Below are 15327 nucleotides of genomic sequence, written 5' to 3'. Positions count from 1 at the left end.
GGGGATATTGGTTTGGCCCAGAGGGATGAGACCTCTCCCTATGTGCTCTCCCTATGTGTTTACCACTCCTGCGATCTCGCCCTCCTCTCATCTCCCCAAGGTCTAGAACTGTTGTTCTATTTCTCCCTTCAAATGTTCAGTAACACTTTATTTGAACATGTATGTCATGTCATAATGTTCTCACGGTAACCAGGGTGATGATATCTGTCTGGCTTGACTCGATCATCGGTTGTGGATTGGTGTTGCTTTCTTTCAGCTTCTCTTTCTCTATCTTACTCCGTCTCTTTCGATGTCCTTGTCTTTGACTACCACAGACAGTCCCAATACCCCTCCTGTCCTATCCCTTTTTCAATCTATAAAATGGAAGCACTATGGTGTAAGGTTCACCACTACACTGCTTATACCTGTCCAGAGTGCAACGGGAACGTTGTAGTGAGTGTTTTGGGACTCATATTGGCCAGTCTGCGTCTTTTTAATCTCGTTCCCATACTCACCTCTGCCTAAATGCAAGGAGACTCTGGTGGATAGGAGCGTCGTTAGCCAATCAGAAAGGCGTGAGAAACTCCTGGCATGATAGGCATTGGCTTCATCTTCCAACCAGTTATCTCCCACAACACTTCCCCCCCATGTCTTGGGCACCTCTACGTTCAGGAGCAGCAGCTGAGCTGACTCGATACTGGACTGTCTCAAGGCATTTAAACCTGTTCATTGTCATAAAATACAATGTGATTGGCTCAGGCATAACATTAGAGATGTAGCCTAATGGACAAGTGTTTGTGTACATTATAATACTTAAGAAATACTGCTCATTCAAGCACTAAACTCCTAAGCTAGATGTAACAATTATTGAGTTACAGAATGCTGACTTATTCTGAGTGTTGTTGTTGTTGCTAGGTAACATTCTGAGATTCATGGGAAGAAGTTGCCAAGGGAACCGATTCGCAAAAATGTAATGACAAATACTTTACTCAGTAGGTCACTCCCATATAATGTTATGGTCACTCCCACTAAGGCCAACTTAGAATGGTTGATGTCCCAGGCTTATATGCGCTGTGCACTGGGGAAGAGGTCACCCTCTTTTCACCCTCTCTCTCTCTCTCTCTCTCCTGTTGTTGCTCCGATTCCTACTGAGAGTGTTGATAGATGGAGGAAATGAGGATGTGTGTTTAACCTTGACCACTGGTTCGCCTTGCCAGTCAACACACTGTATTTAGCTTTTTACATTGCCCAGGGCGTGCGATGACCATTAGTATCCAATAGAAATGCCCTCACTAATTTTAACATTTAACCTCACTTGCTTCCCCCTCCTCCCCACCTCCTGCCCTACTCCTCTCTCTCTCTTCTTCTCTTTTTTTTTATTTTTATAAACCCTGTTTGTCTTTTGGGCAACCCCTCCTTAAATATTTTCTCTTGTCCCCCCTAACCCTCCTTTCTATATTTCCCTACCTCTATCTCCCCCTTGCTTCACTCCAACTCCCCTCACACTCCCTCTTTCTCCCTTCTCCAATTTCTCTCCCCTACAGTCACTCCCCCAATTTTGACAGTGCCGGCAGGGGGCCAGGTGGTGAGTGTGAGGGAGGGAGGCTCTGCCGACCTGGTGTGCCTGGTGGATGGCAAGCCCCGTCCGCCTGTGCTCTGGTCGCGCGCCGACAAGGACCTGCCTATGCCCACGGGTGAGTGGGCGGTGGAGACACGCAACGGGCGCCTCCGGCTGACCAACGTCACCCGTGACCTGATGGGTTCCTATCGCTGCCAAACGGCGTCCTACAATGGCCTCAACATCAAGCCACGCCAGGCGCAGGTGCAGCTCAACGTGCAATGTGAGTAGTAAAGTACTACATTTCCCATGAGCCATATGTTTATTGAGCTCTGAATATTATTGCATTTGTTCTGTTCTGGTCCTGTTGACCTACATGGGGTGCAGGCTTTTGTTCCAGCCCAGTAGTAACACACCCGATGAATGAATTGAGTAATCGAGTATGTTTTTGAGTAGATGAATCAGCTGTGGTAGTGTAACGGAGATCATTCTGAACCATGCTCACGTGATGAATAACCTTGACTGAGACCTGAAGACTTGCTTTTGTTCACCCAGCTAATGCCTACATTGTAGCTCAACAGTCTTGTGGCGCTCAGGAGACCTGAGTTCAAACCCTGGTCAGTCAAATTAGCACTTGGCCGGTTCAAAACTGCCGTCTGTCTGTTGCACTAAAGCCACCTTTCAGGGTGTGGTTTGAGTTAGACTTTTGTCTTCAATCATCATTGTTCATTTTTCTCACCAGCACTACATGACTCTACATTTCCCTTAAAAAACTATTGAAATGTCAAGTTCAACATCATTACAACTCAACCATCAATTTCTTAAAATCGATAGCTAGCACTATTAGATTAGCAGTCACTGTCTCAATTCAATTTAAAACTCACACTGGAACTGAGTAAGCTAGCGATAACCCCCAAATGGGGTTGAATGCACTCTTACTAACAAACAAGGTCACTAATTAACAAATGGTATAATGCCACTCAGAAACCAATGCTGCTAAGTGCGCAAACCTTGTTTATTGTTTGCGCGAGCCATTAGTGAAGACGCTAGCTAGGCTATTAGCGAACTCTCCCCTTGGTTATATTTAGACTTTGTGCTCAGTAAAAGTGCTTATGCCTGCCACACTTCAATAAGGCTTCCATTATGAAAGGGGCTCGTCCATAAAGTTCAGAACCCTAAAAGCCTCAGGATTCAACACCATTTCTCTTCTCTTCCCCATTCACGCTCGTGAAAATCCAGCTCCTGACTTTCCAGTTTCAAAGTAGTGCCACTGAAGGTTGTTTTGCCATTGTTTTGTCGTCAATGCCGGCTGTGCCATGACAGCCAATGTTGAATAAAACTCTCACTGTCCTAGACGGCTCTTTAGAATATGTTTTTGTGTAAATTGTGAAGGAAGGTGATGCACTTTGGTGGATGGGGCGAACAATACACTCATGGCTAATAGTGAAACATAGAGGCTCAAAGAATAGCCCTGAAGCCCATATTGCTTTGTATAATATCCCTTTACATCCATTCTTTAGAATTTTTATGTTTACAGCTTTCGTTCCAATGTCTGTATTTCTCATGAATTGTGAATGCAACATTAACAATGTGAGAAGATGTATGGTCCTCCATGTATCCTGTAATATATTCAAATAATTTTAACTTTTGATAGAGGACTGTCCATCCGTCAATGTAAGAGCCCCATTGAAAAACCATTGGCTTAATCTGTGAACGCTGTAGTTTCCTTTAATTGACCTGGAGTGAGTACTCTATTGGGAAGCTTACGAGCCTTGAAGCCAAAACATCACAAAACAAACCTAAGTCCTAGCCCCTGCCCCCTAGGCACTTACGTAGATCTGAGAGAATTGGCCTCTGATATGCTATATGGAATTATTGTTGCGGACACTTATACAATCCTCTCATATCTCCACAAGTGCCTTGTGGGTAGGGACTAGGAGTTAGTTTGGGATTCAATGTAAGGGATATGCCAACACTAGCTTGCTTAGCGAATTAAACTACACTTTTAGAATAAAAGTTGCTAAGGTGCTTCGGTTTGTCCCAATAGGCGAACCCTTTTTGCTGCTAAAACCCTCTATGCAGGGTTCTTCATAGAACCCCCTGTAAATGGTTCTACCTAGAACCCTCTGTGAACATTTCTAGCAAGAACCATTTTTTCCTCTAAAGGTTCTTCCTAGAACCCTTTATGAACAGTTCCACCAGCCTTATTCCCCTTTAAAATGTAATTATTTATGACCATACATTACATATATCATAAGGCCTTTCTTTGAAGGCCTAGTTATACCCTAATACAGTGGTGTTAGGAAACTCCTGGTTTACATTATACTTGCTTGCAAAGTGATGTGTAATTCCTATTGGAATCCAGACATGGCGAGGATGTTCAATTTTTTATCACCTGAAACCTGCATTCAGAATGATTGCCAGGGTAAAGAAGATTGTCCAATGGGATGACCTAAATCATCTGAAATGGATGAACTTTATCAGTAACAGGTGCAATAAATCCAACTGATTGGATTAGTTTATAAAATGTATGTTATTTATCTTTGTGTAGCATAAGATTAATCAACCGATCAATGTACATGCAAAAACACAGACAAACAATTCTGAAAATCAACCTGCAATAGAGCATGCTGGGAAATATGATAATGAGTGTTTTACTCAACACAGCAACACAGAGTAAAGATGACACAATCACACTCAACTCTGGTTTTTAACAACAACACTAAGGTTATTTTACACCGCCAGGTTTTATGTTAATTTAACTCCTGAATCAACACTATAAATGTTACACTGAAACATCTACAATAGGTTAAACTGGACAATTTGCTGTGTAATATACAGTACAATAAATACACTGCTGGTTCACTCATACTTCCTTCTATTCTCCTTCTCTCTGCTCAATAAAATCAAAGAAAATACTAATTTGAAAGACAGAAAGACATGGTAAAGATCTCAATTATGTCACTACTGTATATGTAAAAGGATTAAGGGTATACCAGATACATGCACAAATATTCCCATATACTCTAGGTACAGTTTAAAATATTCTCACACTTATCTTTTTAAATGTATCAAATTACTCAAACTCCTGATCTTAAACTTTAAACACTGAAGTAAACACTATTGCTCAGGCACTATTAAAAAAAAAAAAAAAAAAAAAGTATTACAATAAAAAAAGCTTATGCAGGTTCAGAAGCAGAACCCTTTTTGCCTTCGAAAGAATCCTTCTAGCCTCTCAAAGAGCCCTTTCTTCTAAAAATGGTTCTTAGGATAAAAATGTTCGAGGTAGAACTCTTTGCCTTACAAAGAACCCTTCTCTTCCAAAAAGGGTTATTCAGATGAAAATGGTTCTTGGTAGAACCCTATCCCTCCGCAAACAACCCTATTGGAACTCATTTTTCTAAGAGTGTAGCTTAGCGCAGAACAAATGCCAGCTTAATTAAAGACCACTATGACCGTGGAGCTGACATTCCAAATCCTCCCAACCCCCATTAACCATCCGTCCACATGCTTAAAAAGATACTACTAGATTTACAAGGCTTGCTAATGCAGGCGGGCAGAAGGACGACACTTTCAGATGCTCGTCTAGTCCAGTACACTTCAATGATTTATTGGCCAGGTGGCCACCCCAGTATAGAAAGACAGAAATAGAGAGAGAAAGAGAAAGAGAGAGAGAGAGAGAAACTGAGTGTGACAGATGGATGGAGGAAGAGAGAAAGACAAACTGGGAGAAAGAGAGAGTGACAAACCGAGAGAGGAAGGGATTTAGTAACAAGCAAGAGAGGGAAGAAGAGAGAGAGACAGAGAGACGGAGAAAGAGACGGAGGGAGAAAATAGAAAATGAGGAAGAGGGGAGAGATTTACAAACAGAGAGAGGAAAACAGAGATAGGTAGATGTTGCATAACCCCTTTTCCAGGGAACCATCAGTGCTTTGGAAACTGATCCCCTTTCCTTCCCTGGATTTCTTCACTGTACCCAAACCAAAAACAGATTTAATGCGTTGCTCAGTTATGTATAGAGCCATGTCCTCATGGAAGGCTCTGCCACCAGAGGTTACTCAAGCAAAAAGCAAGTTTAACTTTAAAAAACAGATACAAAACATATTGTAACACAGCGCCTCTCTTCTTTATAAAGATTTAATTTAACTCTTATTGCTTATCAAAGTATGAATATGTACAGAATAAATGAATAGTGTCTAATTAGTATTTTTGTTGCCTCTTGGTGTCTTTCCAATATATAACTCTTATTTTATGATTTTTTATTTTAATTCATGTCATATCTTATGCTGTTTTTGTATATACTTTGTCATGTATTTATATGTGTTATGTGGAACCTAGGAAGAGTAGCTGATGCATGTGCAGCATGCATCAGAATGAACTTAACTAAACCCTCCTTCCCTCCTACTTTGTATTTATTTGTTTAATTTATCAGGTTAGTTTTTCAACCCTTCATTTAGCACCGTTGATCGATACGCGGGAAGATGCTATATTTTTTTTACTGTGCCTATAAGTGGAAAACCCTCTTTATCTCTTCCTCTCTCCTTTTCTCCTCTTCCTCATTTTATTCTCCCTTGCCCTCCCTTTCTTTATCACTCCTCTCTCCGTGACATGGATGTTCTTCTTCATTGCTATTCTCATCATCATCAATCAGACGACATCTCACTGCATCTCTCTGTCACTATCCTTCTCCCTCTCTCTTTGTCTTTCTCTCCCTCTCTCCTATTCCCTTGCCACCTCTCTCTCTCTTCCGTGTCCCTTTTGCTCTTCCTCCCTCCCTCGCTCCATCTGAGCTCCTCAGTCATGTGCAGTCTTTCTCTCTTTCACTCTTACACCACACATGCTCTCCGTCATCTATCTTTCTCCATCACTTCCCCCCCCACCTTTTCTCCCTTACACTTGATGCAGATCAATCTCCCTGGAGTGTACCGTACTGTAAATGTCATGTCTTCATGCATTACTACAAGAGGGTAATGTACAGACTTGACTAACGCGCTGGGAAAGCTGTGCTTGTGTGTGTGTGAGAGAGAGAGAGTCTGCCTGCATTAATATCTGTCTGTCTGTCTCTCTCTGTATTTCCATCTGTATATGTCTGTGTGCGTGTGTATGTGTGTGTATTTTTATGTGTGTGTGAGTTAGAGCGAGGATTACGGCAGATATTCGTTGTCTCCAATAAGACGGACGATGATTCTGTTTACGGGGATTATGGCATCGTGAAATTGAAACATTCTAGCGTAGCACGAGCCGCAAAGGAAAATAGATAGGGGAGACAGTAAGGCCTTGTGCTGAGTCATTTTGTCAGTGGTCCCATCCGTGCACCACGTTTCTAGGATGAAGACACCAACTGCTGACTGGCAAGACACGAAGCCGCCACTACATCACTTTATCAACAAGCCTCACCTCACGTCTCTCTGCCCCCTGTTCTGTCGCTTTTCCTCCTCTCTCTCTCTCTCTCACAGCCCCCTCTATCTTTTCCTCTCTCATCTCATTTATATTGTATATCTTTTTTTTCCCTCCCTTTCGCTCGCTCATGGTCTCTCTCTAGGGGCTTCCACTGTTCCCATTCTCTCAATTCCTCTCAATCTTCCTTTCTTTTTTCCCTCTTCCTGACTCTCTCTCTCCCGAGGTTACTCCTGTGTCCTCCCTCTCTCCCTCGCTCTCTATTTCTCTCTCTTTGGGTGTCCTCCTCTGACCCTTCCCCCTCCTCTCTCTCTCTCAATTCAATTCAATTCGCATGACGTAAAAATGGACATATTGCCAATTTGCAATATTAACATAATAAAAATAATAATAATACATATTGTCAACGGGACAACAGTAACAGCAATAATCAAGGGTCAAAATAGCCATTCAGTGAACAGTAACAAAGGCATAGAGGACATGTGCAGGTTGGTTGGTATGTCAGACATTGACCCTCATTTTATGGCAGGCAACAATGTAGTGCGCTGCCAACCCACAACGCTGCATCCTCCCCCAACAGGACGGGTAGCCTATTCTCATCCGAAGGGTCTTTGAAACCTTGAATAAGGGTTTCAAATTTGGAGAAATTACACTCTCTAATTGGTTTTATATTTTTTACATTTTGTCAGGAAATGCAGCTCTGTCCCGTGTTCTGCTGTGGTTGCACAGCCTTTCTTCTACAGCAAGTATTCCCAAACTACCCCCGTTGGGGGTACGCCAAATAACAATGTGATTCACATTTTAAAAAAAATAAGAATTATTCACATAAAAAAAAATCTTCACATTTTCAAACAGTCCATTTATATTTTCCAACGGGGCTATACATTTGGGTGAGTTTTTTCTCACCTGAGTAGCCTCATTTCACCTCCAAAAATAAAATTAAACCATCAGCCAATTTGAAAAATAAGCCACAGGAGGTTTTGAGAGAGAATTAAGACGACTTTCAAGTAGTAAGGCATGTATAAAAGCAACAGATACCTTTATTAAGAAGCATTTTATATGGTGAGCTACCGAGTGGCTAGGACAGGCAAGTCCCATACTATTGTGGAGGACTTAATTCGTCCTGCTGCCACGGATATGGCTGGGACAATGCTGAGGGAAAAGGCCAAAAAAACGATACAGACAATGCCTTCATCAAACAACACTGTTTCACGGCGCATTCAGTGACATGGCAGCAGATGTTTTGAAACAATGAAACAATTCGCATACAAGCCAGTGAATTATATGCGTTACAGCTGGATGAGTCAACAGACGTTGCGGGCCTGGCACAGCACCTGGTATATGTCCGTTATGTTTATGGGGGGTCAATTAAGGAAGACATCCTCTTCTGCAAACCACTGGAAACCAGGACAACAGGAGAGGATATTTTTAAAGTACTGGACAGCTTTGTGACATCAATTGGACTTTGGTGGTCAAGATGTGTTGGTATCTGTACTGATGGCGCAAAAGCCATGACAGGGAGACATAGTAAAGTGGTAATGCGCATGAAAGCAGTTGCGCCCAACACCAATTGGGTTCACTGCAGCATCAGCCGAGAGGCTCTTGCTGCCATGGGAATGCCTGACAGCTCGAAAGACGTTTTGGACGCTACAATGAAAATGGATAACTTTGTTAAAGCAGGGCCCCTGAGCTCTCGTGTATTTTCTGCACTATGCAATGATATGGGCAGCGACCATGTAACACTTTTACAACATACAGAAGTGCGCTGGTTATCAAGGGGCAAAGTATTGACATGTTTTATTTTATTGAGAGAGAAGCTTAAAGTTTTCTTTACTGACCATAATTTTCACTTGTCTGACCACTTGCATGATGACGAGGTTCTCACACTGACGAGGTTCTCACACGACTGGCCTATCTTGGTGATGTTTTTTCTCGCCTGAATGATCTGAATCTGGGATTACAGGGACTCTCCGCAAGTATTTTCAATGTGCGGGACAAAATTGAGGCTATGATTAAGAAGTTGGAGTTCTTCTCTGTCTGCATTAACAAGGACAACACACTGGTCTTTCCATCATTGTATGATTTTTTGTGTGCAAATGAACTCAAGTTTATGGACAATGTAAAATGTTATATAGCAAAGCACATGAGTTGGGTGCGCAATTACGCAGATACTTTTCCGAAATGGATGACAAAGACCTGGATTCATTATCCCTTTCATGGCCTGCCTCCAGTCCACTTACCGATATCTGAACAAGAGAGCCTCATCGAAATTGCAACAAGCGTTTCTGTGAAAATGTAATTTAATCAGAAGCCACTGCCAGATTTCTGGATTGGGCTGCGCTCAGAGTATCTTGCCTCGGCAAATCGCGCTGTTAAGACACTGATGCCCTTTGCACCCACGTACCTATGTGAGAGTGGATTCTCGGCCCTCACTTGCATGAAAACTAAATACAGGCACAGGCTGTGTGTGGAAAATGAGACTCTCTTCAATACAACCCAACATTGCAGAGTTATGTGCATCCTTTCAAGCACAACCTTCTCATAAACCTGTGGTGAGTTATTCACAATATTCGATGAACAAATAAAGTTTTATATGTAAGATGGTTAAATAACTAGAAAAATGATTGACTATTATTATTTTTATTTGTACCCCGGTCCTATAAGAGCTTGTTGTCACTTCCCACGAGCCGGGTTGTGACAAAAACTCACACTAATTCTTATGTTTAATAAATGTATCGTATAGTGTGTGTGTGGCAGGCTTGCAATGATGGCAAAAACAACATTTTAGAGTGCGCTGACCCTGGTGCTAGAGGGGGTATGCAGCTGGAGGTTGAATGATTGAAGGGATACGGGACTATAAAAAGTTTGGGAACCACTGCTCTACAGGGAGCCAGGCTTTCCTGTGTCTACCCTTCACAATGGCAAGGCTGTGCCAACTGAGCCTGTACTTTGTCAAGGTTTTTCTAAGGTTTTGCTCTTGGTCAAACCATTTGCCATGGTGTACAGTACTGTCAATTTAGGGCCAGATAGCACTGCATTTTGCATGTGCTTCCCAATAAATAATGTAATTTTTGTTTTGACTGTGTTGTATTTTGGTTTATTCCGATTGATTGGATGTTCTTGTCCTGAGGCTTCAGTGTGTAAGTAGAACAGGTTTATGAACTCAGCCCCAGGACCAGCTGGATGTGGAGACTATATTCTTTGCTCAGATCTTGGCATTGCAGGACTTGGTAATGTTAATGTATTTTAGATGTTCCCAAAACTGCCATGAAGTGCAATTGGTTCAATGACACATTCAAATAGTTTTAGCCAAATGTATTTAAATTTGAATTCGTTTTTTAATGGCGTAGAATGCCCTGCGTGCTTTCTCTCGGTTCATTCACTGCCTCATTTAGGTGTCCAGTTGAGCTCATTTTTAAACGTAAGAAACTGTAGTGTGTGCAGTACTCTATATATGTTGTACCAATTGAGAATTTTGGTCTGAGATCTGGATATTCCCTGGAAAATCATTATTTTTGACTTTTTGGGGTTAGCAGGTCCAGGCTCTGCTGTGGGTGACAGCAGGCACAGGTCATCTGCGAACAGCAGGCATTTAACCTCTGAATTGTGGTGACTAACACCAGGGGCTGAGGATTTTCCTAGAATTGTGGCCTAGTTTATGTAAATATTGAAGAGTGCAGGGCTCAGATTGCAACCCTGGCAAAGGCCCCGCCCCTGGTTAAAGAATTATGTTATTTTCTTGCCAATTTTGATGCTGCACTTATTACCAGAATACATTGATTTAATGATAGAATCAAATGCTTTTTGGAAGTCGATAAATCGAGTGTACATTTTGGTATTATTTTGGTGGAGTGTGTTGGGTGTAAATATGATTGGTCGCGCAATGTTTTGGTATAAATCCAATTAGCCTTTTATTCAAGACATTGTGCTTATTAAGGGAGTTTAGAACTCTTGTATTTATAATACTACAGAAAACCTTCCCCAGGTTACTGTTCACACAAATGCCTATGTGCTTGAAAGGGTAAAATTTGTCTCCGTTCTTAATGCTTGGGGTTATGCGTCCTTGATTCCAGATGTCAGGGAAATAACCTACACTCAAATTAAACAGTTTTAATATAGCCAATTTAAATTTTGCACTAGTGAATTTGAGCATCTCATTTAGGATGCCATCAGGTCTGCATGCTTTTTAAATTTGAGGGCCTGGCATTTCTTATAGAGCTCCTGGTCAGTAATTGGGGAGTTCAATGGATTTTTCATGAATTTTGCATTGTTCTGCTCTTGCATTAGTTTGAACGGTGTTGTAGAGTGTTTTAAAATGGCTTGTCCAATATGTCACCATTTTGTATTGTTAATTTCTCTAGTTTAGATTTTTTGTAGGTTTTTCCAATTTTGCGAGAAGATGTTTGTGTTTATGGACTCCTCAATTAGTGTCAGCTGCTTGAAGTTGTACTGTGCATTTTTGGTTCTGAGTGTACAGTATATTTATAGTTTTAAAGTCTCACAGGAATTAGGGCGTAATTCACCATTATTTTGGTCTCAGTGCTTTTGGCTTGATACTGTTTTTCCTTATAATTTGACAATCTGCATTAAACCAGTTTTAATCTGTGGTCTCTTTTGGTTAGTTTTTTATCAATTTCAGTTGTGCTTCTTTTGCCGTTTTCCTGAATATATTGTTGATGTTTTTAACTGCTAGATGTATGCCTTCTTTACTGTGAGTGGATGTGGTATCTAGAAAGTTATCTAAGAGTGTTTGAATTTTTTGATTACTGGTTGCTTTCTGGTATTCTTCTGTGCTGTTTTGGGCCCATCTGTATGAGTTTCTGATTTTGTAAAGCTTACTGGGCTGTGAATGTGTGGTTGTTTCCATGTCTGTTCTTTTGAGGAACAAGGTAATTTGGCAGTCATCAGACAGAGGTCTTAGTGGCTTGACAGTGAAGGAGCTGGGAAAGAAAGGGTCTATGTCTGTCATCATATAGTCTACTGTGCTGTGGCAGGAGGTGAGCAACAGGTGAATCTCCCCAAAGAGTCCCCCCGTAACCTACCTTTGACAAAGTAGAGACCCAGGCTTTGACAGAGCTGCAACAGATTCCTTCCGTTTTTGTTGATGGCTCTGTCACTGTTGTTTCTATGGGGGAGATTACGACAGTTGGAAACAGTATGGCCTGTAAGAAAGCCCTCCCCTCGTGTGGTTGTTAGAACAGGTAGTGTTCCTGTTTTATCATCTATGTCCCTACAGACGAGCACATTTCCCTGGGACTGGAAATGGCACGTCTCTTCCTCAAGGATCGGGAATATCTCCTCTGAGTAATATGGGGATTGTGGGGGGGATATATATTGTGCAAAAGAACATATATTTTTCTGTCAATACAAGTTTTTTAAAAGTTTTTTTTAACCAAATGTGATATTTACCCATTTTGAGGGGATCAATTCGATTTTGTAGTTCGGTTTTGTAGCAAATTATCAATCCTCCAGATTCTCTGCCTCTATTGACAGAGCTGTGTTTCTGTGACGGCACAAGTACCTTTCTGTACCCTGTGGGACAGTGTGTGACAATGTCTGCCTTACACCATGTCTCCTGCAGAATGATGACATCAACATATTTAAGATTTTTTTTTTACTACAGTGCTAAACTCTTTGGTCCAAAGGTTGATGAGTCCAGGCTCTGAATCTTCCACATGCTCACTGATAGCAATTTCATGTTACAAAAAGAAAGAATAGCACAGTCCAAAAATAAAGTAACTACTATGTTGTTAAGAGTGAGATAAACAGGAAAACAGCAAACATTTGTTATCGTTTTCTTCATTGAACAAGTAAACTTGGAGGAGCTGTTTAATCTCACTCAATCCTACAGAGTTCTCCTGTCCTCTGAGGGCCTCCGTACTGTTGCGCTGGTCCTGCTTTTGGGCCCTGTGGAGGGGGGGGGGGGGGGGGTCTGGGTGAGTGTGGGTCAGTGGGACGGAGCGGTGTTCGGGGTGGTGAGGAGTTGCAGCTTCTCTCTCTCATCTCTCCCTCATTCTTGCCTTCTAAAGAATCAATATTCTTCCAAAAATGGTTCTTAGGATGTTAAAGGTTCTATATAGAACCCTTTGCCTTACAAAGAACCCGTGTCTTCCAAAAAGGGTTCATCTGATCAAAACAGTTATTGGTTGAACCCTATCCCTCTTCAAAGAACCCTATTGGAACCCTTTTTTTCTAAGAGTGTAGGTATTCTGCTCTAAGGAAGTGAGTGATTCTAACAGTGAGAAGGTTCAAGCTTGCGTACTCAGATATAATAATTTACTGGATTCCAGTAGCCCAAAGCACTTTGCCTAGGCTTACTAGCACTGACTTCTTTATTGAGTAAAATATACTTACGACTGTGATATGCGGTTGTCTCACCTAGCTATCTTAAGAGGAATGCACTTACTCAAAGTCGCACTGGATAAGAGCGTCTTCTAAATGACAAAAATGTCAAATGTACAATTACCAGACCTTGGTATCAACTCCACGATCTACACTCCATCTCCCTTATCGTCCAGGTCTCTTTGAAATACGGCCATAACATAGTCTTTAATTACATAGCCATTGCCAATAAAGACAATATTCAACGGCGGCTTAAGGCTAACGTCGTGTGAACCCTAACGTTTGTGGTCCCATACGTCTCTTGGCATCGTTAGCTCTGCATTAGCATTCTTTGCTAATAAGTAGCCTATTAGCGTAATGGCGGAGCGGGGTGATTTGCAGCAGTGTAATTCTGCTACGGTGCTAGCCATTGGACCTGGAGGCTAGTCAGTCATTCTCCGTGGAGAGCTTCTGACATGTTAATTACACACGATTAGTGCTTAGCACGACGCTAATGTCTGCGCCTCATGGCGTCCGATCCATCATGTCGACATATCCGTTTTCACATGTCAGGTGTGACGTCTCTCTTGCCCCTTGTCTTTATGCTCCTGCACGGTACTGTATGGAGGGAGAGGCTCCTGGGATAAGCTGCAGAGAAAGTGCACTGTTTTGAGGCCAGGGTTTTATCCCACAAAATGAATTGATTATCAAGCGGCTTAGTATTGCTTTCTTACGTCTTAAGACATAATATAGGTCTTAAGACGTAAAGAACAATACTAAACCACTGATCATGATTCAAGGTTTCTCCTCCTTTCATTTTGTTGCTGGGACCATTGCTGTGAAGACTCACCTATCTCCTTTTCTGCTTTCTTACACTTCCCTCCACCCTCTCTCTCTCTCTACCTCCCTTTCTTGCATTATTCCATTAAAGATCTGCCTCGTCTTAAAAACTGTGAGAGGGGATGCTTCTACTACTTGGCTATGTGGGAACACTTTATTTGAAGGCTACCGACATAAGGACGTCATAACACGTTTCTAACCCATACATAACTCATTCATTAACACTATTTTCCCCCTTCACTCAGACGCTCCAGTCCTGGACCCGGTCTTTCAGGATGTCCGTTCACCCAACTACCAGTTTGTGACGTTGCGCTGCCTCATTCAGAAGTCCAACCCGGCACGCGTGGCCAGTGTCCGCTGGGTCCGAAACGGCGAGCCCCTGTCCTCCCTGACCCCGAACCCGCAGGAGAACCCGCAGCTGAAATTCAAACTGGACCCCAGCAACAACGGCACATACGAGTGCCGCGTCAGCAACGGCGTGGGCAGCTCCACCTGCACCTTCAACGTCTCGTGTGAGTACCAGAAGAGGTTGGACTTCCTGGTAGTGTTGGGGTCAATTCCATATCAATTCAGTCCTTTCAGGATGTCCAATTTAGGATTGCAGCGTTTGGTTTTCAACAGACATAATGGGACCCATATGGTTATGGCTACAAGATGAAAAGAGAGCAGTTACCTTTTGTCATAAAATATAGGACTGAAAAGGAAGTGCATTAAAACTTTTAAAGCATTTACATGGGCATCTGACCCTCTTATACACAATTCATAAAGTACCAAACCAACCAACTAAAACTCCCCCTCCCTCTTCTCCTTCCCCTTCTCCTTCTTTCTCCCTCCCCCAACACTGTAGCCCGTCCATACAACGCAGAGTTTTACTTTGATACGCCCAACCCCATCCGCATTCAGAAGGTCAACAACTACTCCTACAACCTCCAGTGGACCCAGAGAGAGCCGGCAGTTACAGACCGCATCATCGGCTACTGGGTCAACGTACGCACGGTGGGTCACGCATACACGCACACACGCACACACACACACACACCACACACACACACACACACACACACACACTCACACACACACACACTGCAGAAGGAGCCTACACACACACACACACACACACACACACACACACACACACACACACACACACACACACACACACACACACACACACACACACACACACACACACACACACACTCACTCACTCACTCACTCACTCACTGACCCAC

General features: G+C 42.4%; 1 protein-coding gene across 1 annotated transcript in view; it reads left to right on the top strand.

Moving 5' to 3' along the window:
- The window catches only part of LOC120025101 (MAM domain-containing glycosylphosphatidylinositol anchor protein 1-like), a 325046-nt gene that overhangs the window by 214406 nt on the left and 95313 nt on the right, over positions 1 to 15327 (top strand). Inside the window, exons 9-11 of the mRNA XM_038969534.1 lie at positions 1524 to 1820; positions 14341 to 14607; positions 14943 to 15091. Of these exons, the coding sequence (XP_038825462.1) occupies positions 1524 to 1820; positions 14341 to 14607; positions 14943 to 15091 (713 nt within the window). The remainder of the gene's footprint in view (positions 1 to 1523; positions 1821 to 14340; positions 14608 to 14942; positions 15092 to 15327) is intronic.

Source organism: Salvelinus namaycush, chromosome 30 (assembly GCF_016432855.1).
Source record: "Salvelinus namaycush isolate Seneca chromosome 30, SaNama_1.0, whole genome shotgun sequence".
Lineage (NCBI taxonomy): Eukaryota > Metazoa > Chordata > Actinopteri > Salmoniformes > Salmonidae > Salvelinus > Salvelinus namaycush.
Note: the sequence above shows the minus strand (reverse complement) of the source record. Positions and strands in the feature narration are given on the sequence as shown.